This window comes from Arabidopsis lyrata (assembly GCF_000004255.2).
Source record: "Arabidopsis lyrata subsp. lyrata unplaced genomic scaffold ARALYscaffold_3, whole genome shotgun sequence".
Classification (NCBI taxonomy): Eukaryota; Viridiplantae; Streptophyta; class Magnoliopsida; order Brassicales; family Brassicaceae; genus Arabidopsis; species Arabidopsis lyrata.
The window spans coordinates 3,432,480-3,456,811 of record NW_003302553.1 but is presented as its reverse complement, the minus strand read 5'-3'; the positions used below and the strand labels follow the sequence as shown (position 1 = coordinate 3,456,811).

The 24,332-nt window shown below is 38.4% G+C and overlaps 8 protein-coding genes across 13 annotated transcripts; 3 read left to right on the top strand and 5 right to left on the bottom strand.

The window, feature by feature from the left end:
• Nucleotides 1-57: 57 nt before the first annotated feature.
• LOC9320759 (elongation factor P) lies at nt 58-1,721 on the top strand. The gene is made up of 7 exons (XM_002884647.2): nt 58-325; nt 415-495; nt 688-794; nt 885-962; nt 1,086-1,187; nt 1,273-1,354; nt 1,447-1,721. Exons 1-7 carry the CDS (start codon nt 187-189, stop codon nt 1,563-1,565), a joined length of 708 nt encoding a protein of 235 aa, XP_002884693.1. The 5' UTR covers nt 58-186; the 3' UTR covers nt 1,566-1,721.
• Nucleotides 1,722-2,796: 1,075 nt separating this feature from the next.
• On the top strand, nt 2,797-5,816 carry LOC9320758 (serine/threonine-protein kinase AtPK1/AtPK6). Its single transcript, XM_021032910.1, has 7 exons — nt 2,797-2,893; nt 3,379-4,127; nt 4,446-4,544; nt 4,627-4,709; nt 4,799-5,093; nt 5,191-5,295; nt 5,387-5,816. Exons 2-7 carry the CDS (start codon nt 3,621-3,623, stop codon nt 5,693-5,695), a joined length of 1,398 nt encoding a protein of 465 aa, XP_020888569.1. The 5' UTR covers nt 2,797-2,893; nt 3,379-3,620; the 3' UTR covers nt 5,696-5,816.
• Nucleotides 5,817-6,664: 848 nt separating this feature from the next.
• Nucleotides 6,665-9,427, top strand: LOC9318650 (serine/threonine-protein kinase AtPK2/AtPK19). Of its 3 annotated transcripts, none has more exons than XM_021032907.1 (7): nt 6,670-6,728; nt 6,934-7,124; nt 7,265-8,110; nt 8,200-8,282; nt 8,372-8,666; nt 8,763-8,867; nt 8,967-9,427. In XM_021032907.1, the coding sequence occupies exons 3-7, from the start codon at nt 7,475-7,477 to the stop codon at nt 9,273-9,275; spliced, it is 1,428 nt and encodes a 475-aa protein (XP_020888566.1). In that variant the 5' UTR covers nt 6,670-6,728; nt 6,934-7,124; nt 7,265-7,474; the 3' UTR covers nt 9,276-9,427. The 3 variants fall into 3 exon arrangements, with proteins under 3 accessions (XP_020888568.1, XP_020888566.1, XP_020888567.1); XM_021032908.1 differs by lacking the exon at nt 6,670-6,728 and adding an exon at nt 6,736-6,848; XM_021032909.1 differs by lacking the exon at nt 6,934-7,124 and having other exon boundaries at nt 6,665-6,728.
• Nucleotides 9,428-10,068: 641 nt separating this feature from the next.
• LOC9318649 (thioredoxin H9) lies at nt 10,069-11,478 on the bottom strand. 2 transcript variants are annotated; one of them, XM_002882536.2, is made up of 5 exons: nt 11,257-11,478; nt 10,959-11,041; nt 10,742-10,861; nt 10,526-10,648; nt 10,069-10,434 (listed from the first exon to the last, which is right to left on the bottom strand). In XM_002882536.2, exons 2-5 carry the CDS (start codon nt 10,977-10,979, stop codon nt 10,273-10,275), a joined length of 426 nt encoding a protein of 141 aa, XP_002882582.1. In that variant the 5' UTR covers nt 10,980-11,041; nt 11,257-11,478; the 3' UTR covers nt 10,069-10,272. The 2 variants fall into 2 exon arrangements, with proteins under 2 accessions (XP_002882582.1, XP_020888573.1); XM_021032914.1 differs by having other exon boundaries at nt 11,179-11,402.
• A 249-nt stretch (nt 11,479-11,727) lies between these two features.
• Nucleotides 11,728-13,436, bottom strand: LOC9318648 (ubiquitin-conjugating enzyme E2 11). Its single transcript, XM_002882535.2, has 5 exons — nt 13,238-13,436; nt 12,998-13,092; nt 12,508-12,638; nt 12,310-12,414; nt 11,728-12,195 (listed from the first exon to the last, which is right to left on the bottom strand). The coding sequence occupies exons 2-5, from the start codon at nt 13,068-13,070 to the stop codon at nt 12,052-12,054; spliced, it is 453 nt and encodes a 150-aa protein (XP_002882581.1). The 5' UTR covers nt 13,071-13,092; nt 13,238-13,436; the 3' UTR covers nt 11,728-12,051.
• A 392-nt stretch (nt 13,437-13,828) lies between these two features.
• On the bottom strand, nt 13,829-15,336 carry LOC9318647 (ubiquitin-conjugating enzyme E2 11). Of its 3 annotated transcripts, none has more exons than XM_021032911.1 (5): nt 15,222-15,336; nt 14,898-14,984; nt 14,444-14,571; nt 14,259-14,363; nt 13,829-14,161 (listed from the first exon to the last, which is right to left on the bottom strand). In XM_021032911.1, exons 2-5 carry the CDS (start codon nt 14,965-14,967, stop codon nt 14,018-14,020), a joined length of 447 nt encoding a protein of 148 aa, XP_020888570.1. In that variant the 5' UTR covers nt 14,968-14,984; nt 15,222-15,336; the 3' UTR covers nt 13,829-14,017. The 3 variants fall into 3 exon arrangements, with proteins under 3 accessions (XP_020888570.1, XP_020888571.1, XP_020888572.1); XM_021032912.1 differs by having other exon boundaries at nt 15,197-15,313; XM_021032913.1 differs by lacking the exon at nt 15,222-15,336 and adding an exon at nt 15,116-15,186.
• A 1,609-nt stretch (nt 15,337-16,945) lies between these two features.
• Nucleotides 16,946-20,291, bottom strand: LOC9318646 (probable inactive receptor kinase At3g08680). The gene is made up of 3 exons (XM_021032243.1): nt 19,891-20,291; nt 17,937-19,276; nt 16,946-17,857 (listed from the first exon to the last, which is right to left on the bottom strand). The coding sequence occupies exons 2-3, from the start codon at nt 19,216-19,218 to the stop codon at nt 17,217-17,219; spliced, it is 1,923 nt and encodes a 640-aa protein (XP_020887902.1). The 5' UTR covers nt 19,219-19,276; nt 19,891-20,291; the 3' UTR covers nt 16,946-17,216.
• Nucleotides 20,292-21,080: 789 nt separating this feature from the next.
• Nucleotides 21,081-24,163, bottom strand: LOC110230034 (flocculation protein FLO11). Its single transcript, XM_021031700.1, has 6 exons — nt 24,023-24,163; nt 23,720-23,923; nt 23,219-23,324; nt 22,873-22,981; nt 21,770-22,705; nt 21,081-21,687 (listed from the first exon to the last, which is right to left on the bottom strand). The coding sequence occupies exons 2-6, from the start codon at nt 23,910-23,912 to the stop codon at nt 21,331-21,333; spliced, it is 1,701 nt and encodes a 566-aa protein (XP_020887359.1). The 5' UTR covers nt 23,913-23,923; nt 24,023-24,163; the 3' UTR covers nt 21,081-21,330.
• Nucleotides 24,164-24,332: the final 169 nt, after the last annotated feature.

The following is a 24,332-nucleotide window of genomic DNA, read 5'->3' as shown; positions in this document are numbered from 1 at the left end:
CCGGAAGAATCTGATAAAAGCGTATGTAAACCGGTTAATTAAATTGAACCGAATTACGGTTCGGTTTAGTTGTTGGTGTGATAAAGGTTCGATTGAGCCGTAAAACCTTCCGTCCTCCTCGAGTCCTTTCCATTAGGACCTTATCCACACAGAGCGACTCCATTTTCTCGCCGGCGGAAGAACAAAATGGCCGGAAGAGCGATTTTCTCTGTATCATCATGTTCTCCTTCCTTGTGCATCCCTTATTCAACTGCTTCTTTTTCATCGATGAATCGATTGGCGCTCCCTGCCGTGCGGATATCTCCCCGAACCAACAGATTTCCCAGTTAATTTCTCTCCGCTTCTCTAAATTCGAGGCACTGATGAAGGCATTGATTTTGAACTTTATATTCCAACAACGTTCATTTTTTGCAGGGATTCACTGCTCTTTGTCTGCTAATGACATCAAAGCCGGAACCAATATCGAAGTCGATGGTGCTCCTTGGCGTGTACTTGGTATTTTTCTTCCTCAGTTCCTCTGAATTTAGGTTATTTGCTATGTTATGTTACTTGGGATGTTTTTGGAATTGGTAGATACTAGTTCATGACAATTTAAGCTTTGTTTTGGCTTTAATGCTTCTACTTACTCGGAGATGTAAATTAAAATTACTAGTCTATTGAGGTTTTTCTCGCTTTTTTTTGGGACAGAGTTTCTTCATGTCAAACCAGGAAAAGGTGCGGCATTTGTGAGGACCAAGATCAGGAACTATGTAAATGGTAGCACAGTGGAGCGAACATTTCGTGCTGGGATTTCTGTAAAAATCCTCTCTTTTTCTCTTATATCTTTAATCTGATGAATGATTTTTTTGTTGCACCATCTTGATTATGATCATTCCATGTTACAGGTTGAGGAAGCTAATATATACAAAGAAACCAAACAATTCACATACAAAGATGGGTCTCAGTTTGTTTTCATGGATTTGGTATGTCATATTTGGATCCTTACTTCTCTTCTTCGCTAATACGGGCATGGAGTTTGATTAGCTTAAAACTTGTGTAGTAATGATATGGTTTTCTCTTCGTTATCAAATCTTCTTTTTATGTAGACCACATATGAAGAAACACGTCTTAACGAATCTGATATGGGTGAGAAGACGAAATGGTTGAAAGAAGGAATGGAATGTATTTTGCTGTATTGGAAAGACAAGGTACCCTCACTTTTCAGTTTCTATGTAAATAGTTCACAGAATTAAGCGGTGATGCTAACTTTGTTTCTGTCTGGATTTTGGCAAGGTTATCGATTTCGATCTACCGATTACAGTTAAGCTAAAAGTGGTGGACGTTGATCCTGGCCTTCGCGGTGATACTGTGCAAGGTAATAATGTTGCACCAATCTCTTGTTAATAGATCCGTTCTCATGTTTTGGTTTAAACAAGCGTAAAGCTAGTGGCGTGATGAATTTTGTAGGTGGATCCAAACCGGCGACAATGGAAACGGGTGCAATAGTTGCTGTACCACTCTTTATTAACGTCGGTGAAGAGATATTCGTGGATACTAGAACTGGTGCATACATGAACCGGGCGTGATCCGGGTCTACTACACCTAGTTAAGTGGGTCCTTAACAACGAGGCAATGATACATCTTTTTTGTATATGAGAATGTTTGAATCCGGGGACATATGCTTGTTTTTTTGAACACCGACAGACATAATTTCCATTAAATAAAATTTTTTTTATATAACTCTATATAAGTTTGATGAAAAACAGCATTCATACAAATACAAGAACTAACATAACTTGGTCAATCCTAAGGGCATCCGCAGTCATGTATCCTTGCGTGGGGTGTATCTATTTTAAAATACAGAAATAATATAAAAGTTGTCTCTTTCTTCACACCCGGATGTAAGTTTACACTCGGGTGTAAGCCACTCTATATCTCTCTCTTTCTTTCTCTCTCTCTTTTCTCTTTCACTTTAAATTATAATAATAAAAAAAATCTTACACCCCTCTTTCACACTTACACCACTGCGGATAGTCTAATGCTTTTCGTTTATTATTAAGGCAATAGGAATGAATGAGTTCATCAAGCTAGAGAGATTCGATGGAATAAGAGATTTGAGCTCTGAATACGCAAAATACTCTCTCACAACTTGGCTTGTAAATTTTCCTCATTTGAAATCCACATAATCCGGAAAAAAAAAGATATGATCAACAAAACAACAACAATTAGGACTAGGCCTGGGCTTTCGGTTAACCGCTCGGTTATCGGTTGGGTTCATTCGGTTTCAAAATTTAGTATCCATTCCGATATTTTAAAATTTCGGTTCGGTTCCGGTTGTTTCGGTTTTAAAATTTAGCATCCATTCAGTTATTTTGCTTAGGATATTTTCGGATATTTCAGTTATTTTTGAGTATTTTCGGATATTTTTGGATATATGTCGGTTATTTTCGAGTATTTTAACTATTTTTACAATTTTTCAAGTATTTTTATTATTTGGTCTATGAATAACTAATTATTTTGAAAATATAATTGTATTTCGTATATTTCGGTTACCCGAAATATTTTGGTTCGGTATCGATTCGGTTACGGTTATTAAAATTTACTATCCATTCGATTATTTTCAAATTTTCGATTCGGTTCGCTTTTTTATGCTTCGATTTCGGTTCGATACATTCTGTTTGGTTTATTTGCCTAGGCCTAATTAGGACGTCTTATAATGGGCTTAGTGAGAGCCCAATAAAATAAAGAAAGAATGAGTGGACAAAAAAACCTCCGCCGCATATTTAACAACTGGTCAACGTTCTCCCAATTATATACGGCCACGTGTCTGAATCCCTGGATCTGCGATGCTTCTCTTAAATTCTCCTCTCGTCCTCATTTCCATCTTCGTCTCTTTCCTCAGCCATCCCCTCTGGTAATCGATCCTCCCTCAATCTATCTTTGTTTGAATTCTCTCTCGCATAGTTTAGATATTTGTATTCTGGATCCATCGAAATTATTTATGAATTGTTTCTAGGACACGAAACGTTTTAAGTTTAGATCATAGTTTTTCTGTAGATCTCGATTTACTTGAAATTTTGGCTTACCAGTAGATCTGAATTATTGAAATTAAAGTTCCTTCTCCTCGAGGGTTTCGTTCGTCCTGTGGAATTTGTAGTCTTTGTACCGATTCTGAATCCGGAAATTGTAGGGATTTGGGTTTTATTCAGGATTTGTCATCGCCGTGAAAGTTTTCCTTTTTTATCTGGGTTTGAGAAGTTTTCTTAAAATCTCAATTAGAAAAGGGATCACTGGACTTGCTTGTATTAATGCTGCATCAGATTTGGTCAATCCTGTATCTCAGATCTTATTTGTTCATGTGGTAGCCTCTGAATCTGTGAACTTTCTATGTACTTGCAGAGCTTATAAAACCTTCATGGCATTTGCGCACTTCTGCAGCATCCACTGTTTCCTTAAAATCGGGAAACAACAAGAGCTTCTTCTCCTCGTTATTGGATTGCCTTTTGCCAACATTTTCCAGATCAGCACTTGTTTTAGTCAGTTTTCTCCTCATTAATTTCTGGCGGTACAGAATCCCTCACCAGGCTGGTGAATTCTTGAAGCTTTCTCAGTGATTCTGTATCGATTTTTCGGTGTAAATTATGGTTTCCTCTCACCGTCCTGTCCCCAACAAAATCCAGAAACAGCAATATCTATCCATCAGCCCTTCAAACTCTTTCTTGAAAGATGATGTTGAACTAGAATTCTCTGATGTGTTTGGTCCACTCCCTGAAGAGGCCAATGATATTGCTTACGACGAGCCTGCTGTTGTCTACAGTCGATCCCACTCCTTGGTTGGCCCGTGTTCGCTCGATAGTCATTCTTTGAAGCTGACCAAGCTCACCTTAAGAGAGACTGAGGACTCAATTGACTTGGTGGAATGTCTCGAAGGTGAATCGTTAAAAGAAAATGATGAGTTCTCTGGTAATGACGACAGTGACAATGAGAAAGCTTTAGAGGGAGATCTGGTAAAAGTCTCAGGTGTAGTAGGCATAGATGATTTCGAGGTTATGAAGGTTGTTGGGAAAGGTGCGTTTGGGAAAGTCTACCAGGTGAGGAAAAAGGAGACCTCTGAGATATACGCGATGAAAGTTATGAGGAAAGATCACATTCAGCCCCGGCTCAATATATTTGAGAGCCTTAGGGCAAAAAAAATTTTTTTTGGCCTATTATTATATACAAAGAGAAAATTTACTTAATTTTTAAAAATTTTGCGGAGTTTTTATAGTAAAAATTGTTATTTTAAAAATTTTGGGCCTTTTTATACATTTTCTTATAAATAATTAGGCCTCTTAAAATATAATTCTCATATTAATAATATTTTAAAAAAATATTTGGGCCTTTTTTATATGTAAATTTTTTTATAAAAAAAAAAAGCCCCGGGCCGTCGCACTTCCGCCCTACCCATTTGAGCCGGGGCTGATCACATTATGGAGAAGAACCATGCTGAATACATGAAAGCTGAGCGCGATATTCTTACTAAAATTGATCACCCATTCATTGTTCAGCTTAAATATTCCTTTCAGGTAATACCACATCTCTCTGTTAGCATCCTATTGATTTTACTTTACTACTTCTTAACTTAGAGCGTTATACATTCCCTTGCAGACCAAATACAGGCTGTATCTTGTGCTCGACTTTATAAACGGAGGCCATCTTTTCTTCCAGCTCTATCACCAAGGGCTTTTCAGGTTTGGTGTAATTCGTTTTTTGAACTATTTTTGGAGTTTCGCCAGAATTCTGCAAGGTTTAATTGGTTCTAATTTTTACTCTTTCACAGGGAGGACTTGGCTCGTGTGTACACTGCAGAAATCGTCTCTGCAGTTTCCCATCTCCATGAGAAAGGCATAATGCATAGAGATCTGAAACCCGAAAACATACTCATGGACACAGATGGCCATGTGATGCTAACAGATTTCGGATTAGCAAAAGAATTTGAAGAAAACACAAGATCAAACTCTATGTGCGGAACTACAGAGTATATGGCACCTGAAATTGTTCGAGGAAAAGGACATGATAAGGCTGCTGACTGGTGGAGCGTAGGGATTCTTCTGTATGAGATGCTCACAGGAAAGGTAAAAGCCGCTTTTTATTGGTAATTCGCATGAAGCCTCATGTCATTGTAATATATTTAGGTTATGTGTTGTGTGATGTCATGTTGTCCTTCTGCAGCCACCGTTTCTTGGGAGCAAAGGAAAGATACAACAGAAAATCGTGAAGGACAAGATCAAGCTTCCACAGTTTCTGTCTAATGAGGCTCATGCGATGCTGAAAGGGGTAAGTAAACATGAAAATCTTTGTGTAGTAAGAAATTTGAAGCATTTAATTTTAGAGCAATTCTGATTATGACTTTGGAATGAATGTATAGCTGCTGCAAAAAGAGCCAGAGAGGCGTCTTGGAAGTGGACTGAGCGGAGCAGAGGAGATAAAACAGCACAAATGGTTCAAAGGAATAAACTGGAAGAAGCTGGAGGCTAGAGAAGTGATGCCAAGTTTCAAGCCGGACGTATCCGGAAGGCAATGCATAGCAAATTTTGACAAGTGTTGGACTGAAATGTCTGTTTTGGATTCTCCGGCGAGCAGTCCCAGTTCGGATCCTAAGGCCAACCCTTTTACCAATTTCACATACGTCAGGCCTCCGCATTCATTCCTTCAAAAGTCCACAACGACTTCGTAGATTTGCTATATTGTTATTCCTGTTTCTTTTGTTCTTGTTTGGGTTTTTTCCGAAACTTATGAACATTAAAGAAAACTACGGTTACCTAAGAAACTTAAATTATAGTTCATTTTATGATATCTTCGTGAAGGACTTGTGATAGAGAACTACAAGTGAGCAACTAACAAATGATCTTTGACCCGCGTGAGAAAAAAACGTTGAAAACGTATATATAAAAGATGATAACGATTCTGCTTTTGGACCCGACTATTGTCTCTCTGAACGTCTTGTAATGGGCTTAAAGATTACCGGCCCACTAAAACAAAGAAGAAATTCGGTTTCCCAATAAAACACGAACACGTGTCCGGACCCCATGATCCACGATGCTTTAAAGACATAAAAATTAGGCCTGGGCATTCGGGTCCGCGGGTCGGGTTCGGGTAAAACCCGATCGGGTTCGGATATGTCGGGTATGGTAATATAGGACCCAATAGGGTAAACTCGAAACATCGGTTCGGTTTCGGTTCGGGTATGGTCGGGTTCGGGTCGGTTCGGGTATCAGATTTGAGAACCGGTAAAAACCCGAAAATATCGGTTCTTGCTTGTTTCGGGTCGGGTTCGGGTATTTTCTACCCGTTTACACTGTGGAATGCATTTTTTACACCATCGGGTATCGGGTTTAGGGTTTAGGGTTCTAGAATCGAGCAAAGGGAAAAAGCTAAATAGTCAAAAGGTTAATCGGGTTAGAGACTAAACCTAAGGGCATTTAAGCGGATCGGGTTTTCGGTTTACACCATCGGGTATCGGGTAAAACCCGAACCCGACCCGATACCCACGGGTAAGCAATTATAGAACCCAACAGTGTAAAACTCACATACCCGTACCCGTCCCGAACCGGTTTTTTCGGGTCGGGTCCGGTTCGGGTACTCGGGTACGGGTTTTTTGCCCAGGCCTAATAAAAATGGAGCCACGCGCCTTCTGAAATCCTTTTCCTTGTGGGTTTGGCATTACCTTCTCGTCTCCTTCTCGTCTCCTTCCTCAAGCATATTCTCTGGTAAATCCTCTCTCTTTGACTTTTCTCTCGCAGAGTTTATTAGATTCCTTTTGCTTTCTGGATATATAAATTATTGAAGTTCATATATTGTTTCCACGACACGAAACCTTCTAGGTCCAGGTCATAGTTTTACTCTATATATCTGGGTTTGTTTAAAAATTGCGGCAGCCTTTTCCCTAACGTACAGACTAGACCTTAATTACAGATATTAGAGTTCGTTTTCCACGAGGGTTTCTTTCGACCTCGTGTCCTGGAAGCTGCTAGAGGTTTACTTACCGATTCTGAATCCGGCAATTCTAAGGCTTTGGGGTTTTATTTGGTTGGGATTATCATCTAAAAAGGATATTTGGTCGGTGCCATGTTTTCTTAATCTCAATTATGTTGACTATTGCTTTGGTAATTCAAAAAGAATCTTTCCACTTGCTTATTTTAATTCCATATTCGTCTCTTCATTACTTTGTCAATCATGTACTTGAGATTTTGTATAATCATCATGTTTTAGCCTCTGAACTTTTGTGAACTTTTATAACCTGCAGAGCTTAGAGCAGCACGTTGATGGCATTGGGACACTTGTGCAGCATCCACTGTTTCCTTAATATAGGGAAACAAGAAGAGCTTCTTCTCCTTGGTTTTGGTTTGCCTATTCCCAGTTTCTTCCTCATTTAACTTTTTTCTTAGGAGACCCTCATCCATCTGGTGAACTTGTGAAGCTTTCTCTGTGATTCTTTTGGCGATTGGTTAGAGATATGGTTTCCTCTCAGTGTCCTGTTGCAAACAAAAACCAGACTGGGAAGCCGTTTCAGAAACAGCTATATTTATCCATCAGCCCTCCAAAATCCGTCTTGAATGATAACCTTGAGCTTGAATTCTCTGACGTGTTTGGTCCAATGCCTGAAGCTAACTCTGGAGAGGCCAGTGATGTTGCTTACGACGAGCCTGCTGTTGTCTACAGTCGATCCCACTCGTTGGTGGGCCCGTCTTTGGTTGTTAGCCATTCTTTGAAGTTGAACAAGCTCACTTTACGAGAGACTGAGGACTCCGTTGACTTGGTGGAGTGTGTTGAAGGTGAATCTATTAAAGAAAACGATGAATTCTTTGGTAATGATGACACCGACAGTGACAAAGCTCTAGAGGGAGATCTAGGGGAGGTCTCAGGTGTAGTAGGCATTGAGGACTTTGAGGTATTGAAGGTTGTGGGGCAAGGTGCATTTGGGAAAGTGTACCAGGTGAGGAAAAAAGACACTTCTGAGATATACGCGATGAAGGTTATGAGAAAAGACAAGATTGTTGAGAAGAATCATGCTGAATACATGAAAGCCGAGCGCGATATTCTAACCAAAATCGATCATCCTTTCATTGTCCAACTTAAATACTCTTTTCAGGTAAAATCCAACTTCTCTCTGTTTGCATCCTATTGATTTTACTTAAAGTACTTCCTAACTTAGAGCGTTATATGTACATTCTCTTGCAGACCAAGTACAGGTTGTATCTTGTGCTCGACTTTATAAATGGAGGTCATCTTTTCTTCCAGCTCTATCACCAAGGGCTTTTCAGGTTTGTTGTAATTCTTTTTTTGAACTAGTTTTGGAGTTTCACTAGAATTCTGCAAGGCTTAACTAAATTTTATTTTATGTTTTTCACAGAGAGGACTTGGCTCGTGTGTACACTGCAGAAATCGTCTCTGCAGTTTCCCATCTCCATGAGAAAGGCATAATGCATAGAGATCTGAAACCTGAAAACATACTCATGGACGTAGATGGCCATGTGATGTTAACTGATTTTGGTTTAGCAAAGGAATTTGAAGAAAACACAAGATCAAACTCCATGTGTGGGACTACGGAGTATATGGCCCCTGAAATTATTCATGGAAAAGGACATGATAAGGCTGCCGACTGGTGGAGCGTAGGGATCCTTCTGTATGAGATGCTCACTGGAAAGGTGAAATGTCTAATGTCTTTTTGCCTATTGTCTTGGTATATGTCTAAGGTGATCATTGAAACTGTGTTGTGATGCCATTTTTTTTTCCTTCTGCAGCCGCCGTTTCTCGGGAGCAAAGGAAAGATACAGCAGAAAATCGTAAAGGACAAGATCAAGCTTCCACAGTTTCTGTCTAATGAAGCTCATGCCTTGCTAAAAGGGGTAAGTAAACAAACATGGGGGATTATTTTGAGGAACATAAGCTTTTGTGTACTATTGGTTTTAGACCAGTCTGATTCTGACTTTGTATTGAATTTATAGCTGCTGCAAAAAGAGCCAGAAAGGAGACTGGGAAGTGGACCGAGCGGAGCAGATGAAATAAAACAGCACAAATGGTTCAAGGTGATAAACTGGAAGAAGCTGGAGGCTAGAGAAGTACAACCAAGTTTCAAGCCAGCAGTTTCGGGAAGACAATGCATAGCAAATTTTGACAAGTGTTGGACTGAAATGTCTGTGTTGGATTCTCCAGCAAGCAGTCCCAATTCTGATCCTAAGGCCAACCCTTTTTCTAACTTCACATACGTCAGGCCTCCTCCCTCATTCCTTCACCGAACCACATCCAACTTGTAGTAGATGAACTATAATATATTACTCTTGCTTCTACGGTTGTTTGACTAGGAAACCTATTTCTATTTAATTATGATATCTTATTAAACTTGGTGAAGGAATTGTTTTGATTGAGAACAAATTGTTAATTATTGAACCAGAGCAGCTAATATTGACCGTTGACCCTCTTAAACGAAATAAAAACTTTGAAAACGTAAGTAAGATGATAAAGATGTTTCTTTGGACCTGACTAGTTGCATCTACTAACCAATTCGTTTTATTTTTTCGAGTTTCATTGATAGTAAAGTTCAAGTCAAAGTCAAAGTCAAAGTGGTTCTTTTGAATCTTTTAAGTTTTAACTTACAAATACAATTTATAATAAATTGTGAACTTGAATAAACGACAAACTTACCTAAAATCCTTTCTTCTTGGCATTTTATCTATTGCAGAAATCTCTCTTTATGTGAGGATAGACACACACTCGCAGTTTTGTTTTGTATAAGAGTCATTAGTAATATTTTAGCTTCCATTCAGACTAATTACAGAATAACAAGAAAACTAACTATAACAAGAAGACTAACTTAAAGATGGCCAATGTATGTTTTACTTTTGGTCTCTGTACACTATAGTCATGCAATATCTGGTTTAGGAAAGGTCCAAGCCCTATCCCTAGCCAGAAGGTGACTTGAGGCTTCTCACCCCGATCTCTGGTTGAGAGATTTGTGAAAGTATACAAAAGGAGAAATCAATGGTGGACAAACGAAATTCGAGATGATTGTTGTTCCTCATTAGTAGATGTATGATACTAAAGAAGAAATGAAAACAGAGAGAGCCTTATTGCTTGCACATTTAGATTGAGACGATTCAATAATATATTGAGTAATGAGAATGAAAAAGATGCATATTATATAAAACAAGATGATCTAACTCAATTTTTTTTGTGACGGTTTTAAACTTTTTTGCATTTTACAACCATTGATCACCGCGAAGAAGAAGACCTCAGAAGACAAGGCTGCGAAAGTCAAGAAGACCGTTGAGGACTTTCAGGCACAGAATCAATGATAGAAGTAACCTTCTTCTGTAGCTCCGGTTTGTTTGCTCCAACAAGCTTGCCTATTTGTTGTCCATTCTTTAGGAAGAAGAAGGTTGGTGTTGCCTTTATGTCCCATGATGAGCTAAAATCCTGCACAAACATGCATATAAGATTTTGTAAGATATGAAAAGAGAAAAGGGAAACTATGTATATATGGGTATAATAGAGTATGTATACTTACGCTGAGTTCATCAACATCTACAAGAAGGAACATCAGAGAAGGGTGTTTCTCTGAGAGTTCGATGAAATATGGTGCCACAATCTTACATGGACCGCACCATGTCGCACTGAAGTTTGCAACCACCTGTTTAAAGAGAAGATATATGGTTTATGAGATTGAGATTGAACACACACACACACTCCATGAGAGAAGAGAAAAATCAAAAGGGAAAATTACGATTTTGCCATCACGACCAGCTTCAGCTAATTTCTCATCCCAACTCTCTTTTGTTGTAATCAGATGAACATTGCCACCGGAAAACTCGACGTTATGGACGGAATCATCGTCTCCTTTGCCCTATGTAGCAAGACAAGAAGGGTTTCATTTTATCATCGCATAAATAACAAATACACAATCCGACAACAAAAACCAGAAAACCAAACAAAGGCAATACCTTAGAGACGCAGCTCCCCATTTGAATGTTCTGGAAATTCGAATTTGCCTGATAATAGACAATCGAATATTTTTTGCAATTCCCTGAAATTACAAAAAGGAAAAAAAATTCATTCAGTTCATCGAATAGCGAAAAGGATTCAATAGCGAACAAACGAAAAATTGAAAAGAAAGAAGAAAAAAAAATCGGATTAAGAGAATCTGAAACGGCAAGAACGGACCTATGAGATCGTTACGATCAGGTGGAAAAAAAAGTTGAAACTTTTAGAGCGAAGAAGGAAGAGAATTGTGTGATTTACCTAAAATTTGTGTTGGTGTTCTTCTGGTGGTGTTGTTAGGGATGTGGAAGAAATGAAAGAAACGCCGTCGTGTTTGAGGGAAGAGACCAAATTAGAAGAGTCGTTGATTGGAGAAGAAGCTCCCTCCCATTATGACCGCGTCAGACCCAATTTTCCCCTCTTACTAAATTTACAACTCTACCCTCCTCCTATCTGTCCATTCAACCTTTTTTTGTTTATTCTTTTTTCTTTTCAATATTCACTTTATTAGCTATCAATTCGATCAATTATAATAAATAAAAAAATTGTTTTATTTATTTAACCGTACATGTCATCAACAGCCACTTTAGATTGCTCTGTACTTTTCTCCTTTTGTGGGCAACTCAAAAACGAAGAAACTAGCGAGACAAAAGTATCTTAATGCACTTTTTAAACCGTGTACACTTGCCCCAGTTTACTCGATGCTCAAAACAATACTACAGAGGATCAAGATTTCAAACGATTCTAAAGAATTTTTTATAACATTTTGAAATTAATAAATTACGAGCTTGTTGCAATAGCAGGTTCCTGCACAACCAAAGTGAGGATTGGAAATTTAAAATGAAACCCCAAAAATAAGAATATGATCAGAGCACTGAAAACAAGTAAAAAAGAGCAGCTAAAATATGATCAGAGCACTGAAAACAAGTAAAAAAGAGCAGCTAAAAATCTTTCGATTATCACATCATAGCCATTGCTAAAACTAACCAAAAAAAAAAAATTTTCTTCAATTGCCAAGTAAGACATCTTTTCCTTGTCTACACCAGCTTTTTCATATCATCCCATTGCGTACTTCTGTGTCCAGCTTTGCGCCACTGACTCGTACTTGGATTTATTTTCCTTGTACAGTTGAGCTATCTCCGCCACAAGAGGATCATTTGGGTTCGGGTCAGTCAGCAGCGAGCAAATCGACAACAAAACCTATAATTCCACAGCATCAATCAGTCGCATTATCGCACAAAGTTTGCTGATGAAATAGTAGTTTTTACAGAACATAACGGTCGTAAAATAGTAGTAGAAAGACAAAACTCAAACCTTGGATATAGTAAGAGCAGGGCTCCATTGCTCTTTCAAAATATCAAGGCAAATACTTCCATTGCTATTGATGTTTGGATGGTACACCTTAGTCTTAAAAGACACCTGCAAAAATCGTATACACATCGCTAATAAGCCTGATGATCATAAATTTTCATTCCACATCAGATGATTAGTTAGTGTGAAAAAACACAACACCTTTGGTGGCTTGAAAGGGTAATCCGAAGGGAAATGAATGTTGACCAAAAATACGCCTCCGGAAAACGGACTGTCATGGGGTCCCATGATAGTCGCTTGCCAATGGTACATGTCCTTTTCAGCCACAGGACCTATAACAAAGCCGTTAGGTACAATAAGACCCATTTATTCATCAACCCAGACAACAAAACCCACATGATCAAGTGCCTCTCTGGGTATTCTTAATTGTATCAAGAAAAGGTTTAACAAGTATTTTTGAATACAGAACAAAAAAAAAGGTTCATGCAGAGTACATATGGTAACAGCCAACAGAGAGGAGCCTAAGAAATCAAAGCATTACTACCAAAACAAAACTCATAAGCATAATGTTGAAGAAATAAAAGTGTGACGTATATCAAACCCTAGATTGAATAATTAAGGAATCTAGTTCAAAAGTGTTTTAGTGTGTGAATCAATCAGTTAAAATCAGCCAAGCAAAGGGAGATTTTACCTGCGCTACAGTTTGCAGGAGGATCCCTCTGAAGGTCCCTGAGTTCCCTTGAAATCCGATTCAAAGCCGACATATATGCTTTCAAACACGAAAACCTGCGGACGAGATAAGCAAACATAATGAATATTAAGGAATTCAACTAACACCACAACAGATCATAGAGGGAGACGAATAAAACAACACATAAGTACGTAACGTAAGTGATTATAAACCCTAACAAGTAGATCGAAAGAAACATACCACAACCGGAGATTAATTCTTTCTTTCAAGGCCACACTACTAAAGAGAGAAGAGATTCGTGAAAATCCTAAAACCCTCTGCTTCTCCTTTATAGTCGTCGGAGAATCTAAACGAGTCAGTCTCGAAGCTTCTGATTCTGTCGGCAAGTACCGCCTGACCTAATTTAGTAAGATCCATGCCGGACAATATTGGAAAATTGCAATAAAATATATGTTTACTTTCTAAAACACCGGGTATTGGTTTGGTTGTGTTTTGATATTTTCTATAATAGCCATCTGTAAAAAATATGTATACTTTCTTAAATGTTATAGTTAAAATTAGGTGCATTTTTGAATAATATTGAAAATTTTCAAAAATATCATTATCACCCTAAATATACCAGTTTGGATGTAGAAGTTAATAGAAGTTTAGGAACGAGTTTTGTATTTGGGATCTCCGTAGATTCCTAACTACGGAAGGCTAATAGTTGGTTTGATTCATGCGTAGATGCGAACCCCTTATGTCATGAGTGAACCAAACAGTCCAAACATTGCGTTTGGGGTGATTGGAATTGCAGTTTCCTGCAACCAAGTGAGGAGAGGCAAAACAAGAGAGTAAAAGTAGACCCAAAAATCGAAATAAACAGTTTAAAGCGATCAGAACAGAAGAGGACTAAGAGCAACTAAGTTGTTCATACATAATAACGTTTGCTAAACCAAACAAGTGCATTTTTTTTTTTTAATTTTATTCCCATGCGCAATAACATATCCTTTGCTTGTCCAGACCATATTTGTCTTATCATCAACCCATTGCGTACTTTTGTGTCCAGCTTCTCGCAGTTGACTCGTACTTGGATCTATCTGTCTTGTACATATGAGCTATCTCCGGCACAAGAGGATCATCTGGGTTTGGGTCAGTCAGCAGCGAGCAAATCGACAACAGAACCTAATTTCCACAGCATCAATCGCTCGGGTTACTACACAGAATTGGGTAACATAATTCTGTTAAATGGTAGTAGTAGTAGAGATACACAAAATCAAACCTTGGATATAGTAAGAGCAGGACTCCATTGCTCTTTCAAAATATCAAGGCAAATACTTCCATTGCTATTGATGTTTGGATGGTACACCTTAGTCTTAAAAGACACCTGAAAAATTAGATCACACATCATAAGATCAATGATAAAAAAAGAGAAGATGATAAAAGTCTCATTCCACAACACATTACCTTTGGTGGCTTGAAAGGATAATCCGGAGGGAAATGAATAGAAACCAAAAACACTCCTCCGGCATACGGACTTTCAGGAGGTCCCATGATAGTTGCTTGCCAGTGGAACATGTCCTCAGCCACAGGACCTATAAGAACGTGAAAACAGAATTACATCAATAATTGACATAAAACTCAAAACCATGCTGAGCTATGGATAGTTGTCAAATACAGGACAAATAAAAAAAGGTAAATATGATTGAAGTGCATATAACAAACAACAAAATCTATGAAACCAGCAAATCAAAGCTTTACCAAAAAAAAGCTCAGAAGCATAATATGGATTGAGGAAATAAAAGTATGATACTTAGATACCCTGACATACATCAATCTAATCAAGTGAGAGTAAGGAACCTAATCCAGAGTCATTAGTGCCAAGCAATTAATTCGTTAAATAAAAATAAGATTCGATTACCAGCGCTGCAGTTTGAAGGAGGATCCTTCTGGAGATCCTTGAGCTCCTTCAAAATCCTCTTAGAAGCCATGCGTCAGACACCAAAACCTGTGGAAGACAAGAATATTATTGAACAGAGGACAAAAGTTAAGACAATCAACTTAAGAACACAACAGATCATAGAGGAAAACCAAGAGACCGAACAAAACAACACAAAATGTAAGTGATCAGAAAGAAACCCTATAAGTGGTGGAAACTAATCGCGGAAAATAAAACAGAGGAAGATTCAGGGGGAGAGAGAAAGAAATTAGGGTTTTAACCAAATAGAAATGGTGGAATTGAGACCTGGAAGAAGGACGGACACCACAAAGCGAGAGCTTATTTATCGGGAGAGGAGAGAATCGAGAATAAAAATGGAGTGCAAAGAGAAAACGAAAACTTGTTACAGCTTCTCTCCTACTTGCCTTTCTTAGTCTACCGCTTGAGAATATTGGTTTACATACGTTGCGTTTAATATTGTGTGTGTTTTTAGTAGAACGAATTGTGTAGTATACTTATAAATATTCATAATAACGAATTGTAGAGAAAATGTAAAATTGTTTATAAATATACTCATCATATTAATTATGATTTACAAAATAGAATTTTGTGTTTTAAAATTCTAAAATTAGACGATTCATGGGAATTAGAGCAGTCAAAATAGGTCAAAAACCACGGGTCGAGCCCACATCATCTCACTATGGGGCAGATTTGGGAAAATATATTAAACCCGCAAATAAGCGGGCCATATGGATTAATTCGCAGTGGGTCATAGGTTTAATCGGTTTTCATCCGCGGGTTGGCGGATCAGCCCGCATATTAGTATTTATTGATAAAATTATAATTTATTCAACATGTGGTAATTTAAACAAACTTTTAATAGTATTTTGATTTATTTATTTATTTTAGTAGTATTTTAAATTTTGGTTACTTTAAAATTATTTAAACAAAATCCATGGACAATCCCGCAAATCCGCATACATTCGCGGGACGGGTTTATATTTCATATATGCTACCCGCGGGTCGTGCGGACCGACTAACTACAAGTCAAAATATTTTTTGTCTATCGAAAAACGGACTTAACGGGACGAATCAACTCGCTTTGATAGTTGTAATGGGAATATTATTTAGTCATACAACAAAATGAAGTTTGGACATAGTAATAATAGAATATATATCTTATTTTTTAGATGAGAGATTGAAAGATGAAGTATAATGATTAAAAATTAATTATTATTTTTCATGATTCACAAAATTTAATAAATACTTATCATCTTGTTGAATAATTCTAAAATCATATTCAAGAAATCTTTATAAATTGAAAATTAAACTTCTTTGGTAAGCTATAGGTATGAAAATATCATAATTTTGATTTAATCTAATTAAATTAAAATTAGTTACATGGATATCATATCTATTTAATTTACACGACCAAAATAAAAAATATCAATTTAATTTATAAAACAGATGGGTTATTTGTGATAAATTTTCTAAAAATCTTTAGAAGCAAGTAAAATATCTTTCAATTAATGATAATTGGCTAAAATAAGCGAAATTAATGACAAAACCGTTGATTGTTATGGAATTAGTCCCAAAAATATATGAATAAATTTATTATACGTAATTAATGTATAATATTGTTTGGAATATGCATTTATTATTAGTTACCATAACTACAATCAGATTTTATTTGATTTCCATAAATATTTGATTTTATTTCGATTTTTCATTATTAATTCGAATTTATATTCCAAAAAAATTTCAAAGATCCGATTTCAGAATTTCGGGTCAATTTTCTGATTTTAACCCGACCCATTTTCATTTGTACTTCTCTTTTAATAGTATAGAGATTTATCTTTTCAAGATAATAAATTCCACATATAATTTTAGTGGATAATGGATATACATAAATTTTTAATTTGTTTGTGACTTGAAACATTGAATAACAACAACAAATTTACAATGGTTCTACAGTTTTTTTGTTTTTGTTTTTGTTTTTCTTGGCTTTTCAAGAAAATCACTCCGTTAGATTTTCAAACAACCAAAGACTTCTGATTCAGAAAATGGTTTTGAACGAATCCTACAACAAAAAATGAAAAATTCAAAACTAGCCATACTTAAAACCAATCTAAGAATTACAACCATTCATGGTGAGGATTTTCAATTACACTACTTTTCCAGATGTTTGGAAAAAAATTATGCAGTCAGACATATAACTATGAAACGGTTTATTATATGAAGAAGAAGAAGGAAAAGCAAAATAAATAATTTGAGAAAGAGAAAAGAGAATAAAAAACCAATCTAAACCGGGCTATCAGAGCTTCTGATCATTTCGGGCGAGGAGGCTCTGTTACCAGAACCAGGACCAGACCCTGAAGGTCGAATCTCCTCCATCATGTTTACCACTTCCTCCATGGTAGGCCTAGAATCTGGATGCTTAGACACACATGCCATTGCTATCTGCAACATCTGCACCATCTCTTCCTCTACGTTGTGTTGCTGCTTGATCAGCTCTACGTCAAACACTTCTCCAGTCCACTCCTCTCTCACCACTGACTGCACCCACTTTGGCAGATCCACCACTTCTTCATGCCCTGTCGTCTTCCCGGCTGCTTTCCCTGTCAGCATTTCTAGCAACAGTACACCAAAGCTGTAGACATCGGATTTCTGGGTATGTTTACGGGTTTCTATGGCCTCGGGTGCTCTGTAACCTAAGCTTCTTGATGGGATCAAGGTGTGATGGCTCATCAATGGAGCTATACCGAAATCGGAGACACAGACTTGGAGCTCTTGGGTCAAGAGGACATTTGGTGATTTGATGTTTCCGTGTAGTAGTTTAGCACCAGATGCAGAATGGATGTGAGAAATTCCCCTTGCAGCTTCCAAACAGATCCTTAACCTTGTTTCCCAGTCCAACGCTGCTCTTCCTCCCTCGTTGTTTCCTGCATATACAATTCATCTATAATGTTACTTTAAAGCCACTTTTTACAATCTTGAATAACATATGAAACATCATATTACCATGAAGCAGCATGGAGAAATTGCCCCCTTGGTAGTAATCATACACGAGTAATTTTTCGTCTTTCGAGAAGTAATAAGCACGGAGAGGAGCTACATTCACGTGTGGACTGATCCTTCCCACGGCTTCCATCTGCTGTTCGAACTCCCGTTTCCCAGCTGCTACTTCTTTCAGCCTCTTCACCACCACTGTGGTTCCTTCCTCTAAGATGGCCTTATACGTTGTGCCGTAGCTTCCTTTCCCTAAAACTTCAGCCGAGGCTCTGAGTAAGTCCTCAAGATCAAAGTTATATGAACTTCCTTCAAAGAAGACCAGCTTGTTCTTCTCTGCCTCTTGCACCCCACTCCCAAACTCCTCGGCCTTGTTGTCACTCCTCCCGGGTTTAGCTTTTGGCACTGCGGTGCTGTCTTGCCCGCCATCTCTTTTCTTGGCACAGCAAAGGGTTATGATGGCAAGAATGATAAACAACAAAATTGAACCTCCAACTGCAATGCCCACAATAGCACCAGTGGAGAGAACTTTTTTGGCGGTACCACGACCTATATTGGTTGTACCAGGACCTTCTGTTGGTGTTGTCGGTGAAGGAGAAGGTGCAGTGTTGTTCTCTGAGCATGGAGTTAGAGGAGCACCGCACAAAAGGCTATTACCTTGAAATGAGGATGCTGGGAAGGACTTGATAGAAGATGGAACTGACCCGGTAAGATTATTGAAGCTCAAGTTCAAGTATTTAAGGCGAGGAGGGAGGTTAGGAATTGGCCCACTAAGGGAATTGTTTTGCAGGCTTAGATCAGTGAGCTGGGTAAGGTTTTGTAGACTCGAGGGAATGTTTCCAGAGAGGGAGTTGGCGGAGAGATCAAGATTAACAAGGCGACGAGAAAGAACGGGAGGGATAGTACCAGAAAAGTTGTTGTCGTGAAAGTAGAGTGATCGGATAAAAGGAAGAGAAAGAATGACAGATGGAATGTTCCCTTGTAGGTTGTTGGATCTAAGGCTAATGATCCTGAGGGCATCAAGCTTCTCAAATGTTTTCTCTGGTAAAGGTCCATAAAGTCCAGATCCAGGCAAACGAAGTGCGGTTACACGGGCGTTGTTCTTGGAGCAGGTGATACCGGTCCAAGAACCACAGATTGGAATAGTGGAGTTCCAGTTGAGTTTGCGACTGTGAGGAACAAGAGATGCAAACTCAAGCAGTGCTTGCTTGTCCGATTCTATGTCTGCAGAGAAACAACGGGAAACAAAAGGTGAGACCAAGAGGAAGAGGAACGCCGCAATAATCTTCATCATGAGTCCTTTGTTACACTCTCAGGTTCAGTCACATCAAAGCTTTCTCATTCAACAGCAACTGCAAGAGAACACAAAACACAAGATGTAATGATTTAGAGCCACATAACAGTTAACTTTAAAAAATGAGAATTGTATCTATGAATAAGTAGTAGCCAAGAATGACACCAGACACATCACAGGTATCAGGAGTATAAAGATGAACAAAATGGAAAGCTTCCTTAATAATGACAATCATCGGTGTGGTAAGAAAAAGTAGAAAAAAAATCAACTTGTCCATAAATTAAAAGCAAAAGCTTTTGGGCGAGAAGTCTCAAGAACCAAAGTGGGAAATGGGAATGATGATAAATCGAATGCAACATTCATTACTCAATTATCAAATCAAAAGATGAAATTAAGGAAGCTATATGCACACATTGGCTGAAGAATTTATAATGGTAATACGAAATCATCAAAAAAAACCCCAACTACGAAAGTAACTAAATTTAGAAACGATTAGTAAGAGAGATGTGTGGGCAGGTACTTGATGAACCCAGATCTGCAATCTACTAAGAAACTAGGGTTTCTCCAGCTAGCTAAACGGAGTAAATGAAATTGAGAAAGAAGAAAATCTAGCAACGAAGCTAAACCCAAAAAGAACAAGAAGAAAACAGAGATCGAAAGTGAGAGAGAGACCTTGGTTCAGAGGAGAATGGTGAGGGACATTGGTGAGCTGATCGTAGAAGAAGACTGAGTGAGAGAGTGGAGAATAAATGCAAAAGGAAAGGAGATAGTGGAGTAATCACTTTTAACAACAACGGCATTTCGTGAAGAAGAAGCTTGAGGAGCTAAAGGCAAAAGCAGAAAAGAGTGAGGAATCTGGAATCGCCATTGATGCAGATTCAGTGACACAACCCCAAGTGATTCAAGCAAGAGTCAGAAGAGAGAAAACGTTGCGGGTTTCTGGTGAAAAAAGTATGGAAGCTTCGGCGTGACGCCAACGGAGAAACGTAAATCTCGATGTTTCAGTTTCAGATTCCAATCTCTCTTCTCTCTTCTCTCTTCTCTCTGTACTCCGATTTGCTTTTGCTCTTTGGCTTTAAGCCCCCCCTTTGACTCTTTTTAGATTTTTTTTACTTGCTAAGCTAAATTAAATATTTGTCCTTTTGTTCATTTCCTTTGTTTTTATTCTAAACGAATTATTTATACCTTATAGTAGCTTTTAATAAATTCCCAACATTTAATTTTCTTATTCTTTTAAAATCATCCTAATTTTCGTATTGAATGGGTCACCAGTTGATTAAATGTCTTCATTTTGAGAAGTTTTCAAATTTTTGAAATTAGCTTATGTGAAATTATGCAACTTATAATTGAAATGGATAATTGTGAAATTCTTTAAACAATAATAAAATAAAAGTATTTCAAGAACAAAATGGTTAAGGAAAACAACTAGAGTAGGGAATATTCAACAAATTATGTTGCAAATTGAGCTTATTTTATTTGATATTTAATTCGGGTAAGTGGGTATCTTTCTTAAAAATGGACCCCTGAAGAGGAGGAGTTTGGTATATGACATTAATGAGGGTATTTATTATAAAATAGGGCCATAGGGGTAACAATAAAACAAAATTGAAATCATCTTAAATCTCAAATATGACATTAATGAAAGTCAATTTCTGGAATTAATTTTTTTTTCTTTTTACAGAACACTGGCCTTTGTTGGTTGTGTGCTTCGCTGTCACCCATTATTAACTTAGCTCTGTCATTGATTCACGTTAGGCGCGTGAACCTCTCTTTCCTCTTTTCACATTCTAATTGTTTCGTACTTTCGTTCATGATCAATTCCAACAAGAGTGAGTGAACTTTTTTTTTTCCTGGAGAAAGAGTGAGTGAACTTGAGGTACAACATTACGTTACCATCTCCTCAAATATTATAACTAGTAACTACAAAGTTACAAACCACACTCAATAGCCATGAATCAAGAATCAATAACCAAAGAACCAAGAACACTTAGAGCCTTTTTCCACCATTGACAAGCAAACAAATTATGTAAGATAAAAAAGTAAAGAAGAGAGAAGTGGTTTTAGAAAGAAAAAAAGTTGTTTACTTGTGGTGTGTGTGTGTGTGTTTGTGTGTTATAGTGGGGCAAAGGGCTCTGGAAGTAGCTCGAAGCCTCCATTGTCAAACATGAGTCCGTGATCTGACGACCGGTCATCGATGCTATGTAACCAGTTTGTGTTTTTGACGTCCTCTTTCAGCAACAATGCATCATACCTTGAGCTCTCATACATGTCCATGTCGCTCAACTTCCCCATCAGTCTTCTACCCTCATTTGCTCCATTCCCGTTCTCTGTGCCGTTGCTGCTGATAGAATCCGAATGATTATTCCCTGAACGGATTGGCTGGATCTTGGATGAGGCTGGTCTGATGCTCTGAGGAAATAGCGTTGTGGTTGATAGTGCGCACCCGTTAGTCTTCCCGTTTCTTATGTCCTACACGTACCATAAAAAATGTTGAGATATTCATAGCATGGTAAAAAGGCTACTTGCTCTTAGTGAAAAGAGATATATGTACCATGTGTCTAATGGCCATATCGAGTGAACTTTTTGAGAATGACCTCCCAAGTCCGTTGTTATTGTCCGTGACAGTTGACGAGGTCTTAACGGTTCTCCGTGAAGTTATGTCAGACACGTTTGAAATCCTCCGGGGCTCTGGTGCATCTGTGAGGTACTGCCCATTACCACCAAAACGGCCTTTTCCTTGGGTCTCAGCCAGTCTTCCTCTAGTCACGATAGGAGATGAATTCCTTCTTGTGATGGGACCTTTGGGTTCTGAACTTGCCTTTGCCATGCTGCTACCAGCGACTGGCCTGGACCTACCAGCTGATATTGGTCTGTCTTGGAGAGATGTTCTGAGATTAGGTGGTGTATCAAGAGGGAAGTCTGCTAGAACAATTGGCTGTTGCGGGGTGGTTCTAACTCTAGGTCCAGGAGAGCTTGGCCTAGACAATGAAGGTGCAGTACGACCATTTGATACAGCACGTCCACCTGAAATATTGGATCCTGATGCTGCAGACACCGAGGTGGATGGGCTTCGACGGGTAGGGGTGGAAGGACGAGAATTTGGTCTAGAAGCAATTATATTTGGGGAGTTTGCTGAGAGCTGTGGTCTAGAAGTTGGAGTCGATGGTCTTGAGCTCAGGGACGGTCTGGTCTTGTCCATGGATGAACTAGATGACCCTGGACGGATTCTCGATGGAGTTGAGGACCGTGATGCCGAAGAAGTACGGGTGGGAGTGGAAGGTCTAGCTGAAGATGACGAACGGGAACTAGGGGATGAAGGTCTAATGTAGGATGAGACTGAAGCTGAACTAGTGTTTAGGATGGAAGATGGTGAACGGCCTGAAGTAAATGAGCTGTATTGTGAGGTGGAAATGGATGGCCGAGTCACAGAGCTACTTCTAGCGGGGCGGGAAGAATGGTAACTGCTCTCTGACTGCGAAACTGAAAGCTGTAATAGAAAGAAAAAAACAGCATTCGTGTATTAATAAGGTAGTGCAGTTGTATGATTTAGAAAGTTATGGAGACAAAAACAGCAACTTTTTGAAGTTCTTGATTGTAATCAAGAACCAGATGTTGGAGAAAAAGGAAAACTGAATGAAGAAAATCCGTAAATACCCTTGAAGCCTTTGAAGCAGAACTGGCTCTAGCGGAAGATGTAATCTTTGGAGCTGCCAAAGATGAATGAGAGTCACTTCCAAGAGGTGTTCCAGGAGGAGTAAGAAGCCTAGAGATAACATAAATGAGCCAAGAGATGAAAAGGCGTCAGTTTCTGCACATCATTTTAACCTTACCAACAGAAAATTGGACACTACCAAGTGCAGGCAACCAAAAGATGAACATTTTGAATTACATAGTGGCCAAAAGACAAACACTACACCTAATTGAGCCACTGTTCGATTGGAACCACAAAGATATACAAAAAGAGAGTAAATCAGTGAGCAGAGAATCGGCAGAAACTTACCAATCATAATCATTTTTTCCACCTTCACCTGAAGACAAGAGATCATCACCTTTACCTTTGGGAGCTATTTTGGATCCGACCGAAAGTCTCCCGAGTTTTGCCGAAACTATAGGAAGACACAACAGAAAAACGTAGGATGCATAGATTTAGTACTAAATTAAGAAAAGGATCAAAGTGATGAAGAGATCCTGCAAAATTCTTCATTGGTCCCAAAAGTACTTTTTTGAGATGGCCTTGTCTCTCATCAAATCAGTGTAATTGAAAAAGCAAAGAGATCGAATCTAGGAGACGAAGACAGTTCGAACAAAAATTAGGGCAGCGACCACAGAACCAATAAATTGAGTAGAGAGTGACATCGTTTTCGTCTCCGAATCTGACAACTGTGTCTCGTAGCACCAAATTCGAAGATCCCCAGATATATAATTAGAAATTATTTTCATCGAAGCAAGCACACGTAATCGATTTCCACAAAAAGGAAATAAAAGTGAATCTGAAACGAACCGTCGGGTAATTCGTCGGAGGAAGCCAATGGGAATGAGCGACGGATCTTAGAGAAGAGATCTAGATTCTCATCGGAATCTCTAGAGAAGCCATTTGGAGAGATGTTGTTGTTGTTGTTATTGCCTCTGCGAAACTGAGAGATCGCCGGAATATTCCTCCCACCGGCAAGAGATTCTCTGAGATTCCTATTCATTGTCGGAGGAGGGAGAGAGAGAGAAGCAAACGAACGAAAGCAAAAGGCAAGAATCGAGGCACTATGTGGGAAGAGTTAGCTTACAATTTACGGCATTAGAGAAGAGAGAGAGAGAGAGAGATTCAGATCTACTAGTAGCTAGTAATGTATAATTTGTGTCACTTCCAAGTTGGTGAGGATATTGTACCATCTAATGTTATCACGATGCATGTTCATCTTTCATCAATCATACTCCTTTTTTATTTCTTTTTAGATATAAATTATTTATGAGGCGGAGAAGTGAAGGTAGTTTCCTAATTTCTTGGTAATATTATACTATGCTATAAGAAGTTGATTTATGAATGTGTATGAGTTAGACACCACGTGGTCTTCTCTTTCTATATTAGTAAATTTTAGAAGTTGAGATTTAATCAAATCCTT

Excerpts from the sequence above, each read along its gene's own strand:
- LOC9318648 (XM_002882535.2), bottom strand. The coding sequence starts at position 13,070 with ATGTCGGCTTTGAATCGGATTTCAAGGGAACTCAGGGACCTTCAGAGG. Across the intron at positions 12,639-12,997 it reads TCCTGCAAACTGTAGCGCAG|GTCCTGTGGCTGAAAAGGAC; the intron begins GTAAAATCTCCC and ends GCTTTGTTATAG. Across the intron at positions 12,196-12,309 it reads CTGCTCTTACTATATCCAAG|GTTTTGTTGTCGATTTGCTC; the intron begins GTTTGAGTTTTG and ends GTGGAATTATAG.
- LOC9320759 (XM_002884647.2), top strand. The coding sequence starts at position 187 with ATGGCCGGAAGAGCGATTTTCTCTGTATCATCATGTTCTCCTTCCTTG. Across the intron at positions 326-414 it reads CCGAACCAACAGATTTCCCA|GGATTCACTGCTCTTTGTCT; the intron begins GTTAATTTCTCT and ends CATTTTTTGCAG. Across the intron at positions 1,188-1,272 it reads TGCTGTATTGGAAAGACAAG|GTTATCGATTTCGATCTACC; the intron begins GTACCCTCACTT and ends GATTTTGGCAAG.
- LOC110230034 (XM_021031700.1), bottom strand. The coding sequence starts at position 23,912 with ATGAATAGGAATCTCAGAGAATCTCTTGCCGGTGGGAGGAATATTCCG. Across the intron at positions 23,325-23,719 it reads CTCCGACGAATTACCCGACG|TTTCGGCAAAACTCGGGAGA; the intron begins GTTCGTTTCAGA and ends GTCTTCCTATAG. Across the intron at positions 22,706-22,872 it reads CTGCTTCAAAGGCTTCAAGG|CTTTCAGTTTCGCAGTCAGA; the intron begins GTATTTACGGAT and ends TTTCTATTACAG.
- LOC9320758 (XM_021032910.1), top strand. The coding sequence starts at position 3,621 with ATGGTTTCCTCTCACCGTCCTGTCCCCAACAAAATCCAGAAACAGCAA. Across the intron at positions 4,128-4,445 it reads AAGTTATGAGGAAAGATCAC|ATTATGGAGAAGAACCATGC; the intron begins ATTCAGCCCCGG and ends GGGGCTGATCAC. Across the intron at positions 5,094-5,190 it reads ATGAGATGCTCACAGGAAAG|CCACCGTTTCTTGGGAGCAA; the intron begins GTAAAAGCCGCT and ends GTCCTTCTGCAG.
- LOC9318649 (XM_002882536.2), bottom strand. The coding sequence starts at position 10,979 with ATGGGGAGCTGCGTCTCTAAG. Across the intron at positions 10,649-10,741 it reads CTGGTCGTGATGGCAAAATC|GTGGTTGCAAACTTCAGTGC; the intron begins GTAATTTTCCCT and ends CTCTTTAAACAG. Across the intron at positions 10,435-10,525 it reads TAGATGTTGATGAACTCAGC|GATTTTAGCTCATCATGGGA; the intron begins GTAAGTATACAT and ends ATGTTTGTGCAG.
- LOC9318650 (XM_021032909.1), top strand. The coding sequence starts at position 7,475 with ATGGTTTCCTCTCAGTGTCCTGTTGCAAACAAAAACCAGACTGGGAAG. Across the intron at positions 8,111-8,199 it reads AACTTAAATACTCTTTTCAG|ACCAAGTACAGGTTGTATCT; the intron begins GTAAAATCCAAC and ends ATTCTCTTGCAG. Across the intron at positions 8,667-8,762 it reads ATGAGATGCTCACTGGAAAG|CCGCCGTTTCTCGGGAGCAA; the intron begins GTGAAATGTCTA and ends TTCCTTCTGCAG.
- LOC9318646 (XM_021032243.1), bottom strand. The coding sequence starts at position 19,218 with ATGATGAAGATTATTGCGGCGTTCCTCTTCCTCTTGGTCTCACCTTTT. Across the intron at positions 17,858-17,936 it reads TTTCTCCATGCTGCTTCATG|GAAACAACGAGGGAGGAAGA; the intron begins GTAATATGATGT and ends TTGTATATGCAG.
- LOC9318647 (XM_021032911.1), bottom strand. The coding sequence starts at position 14,967 with ATGGCTTCTAAGAGGATTTTGAAGGAGCTCAAGGATCTCCAGAAGGAT. Across the intron at positions 14,364-14,443 it reads ATCCTTTCAAGCCACCAAAG|GTGTCTTTTAAGACTAAGGT; the intron begins GTAATGTGTTGT and ends CTAATTTTTCAG. Across the intron at positions 14,162-14,258 it reads CTGCTCTTACTATATCCAAG|GTTCTGTTGTCGATTTGCTC; the intron begins GTTTGATTTTGT and ends TGTGGAAATTAG.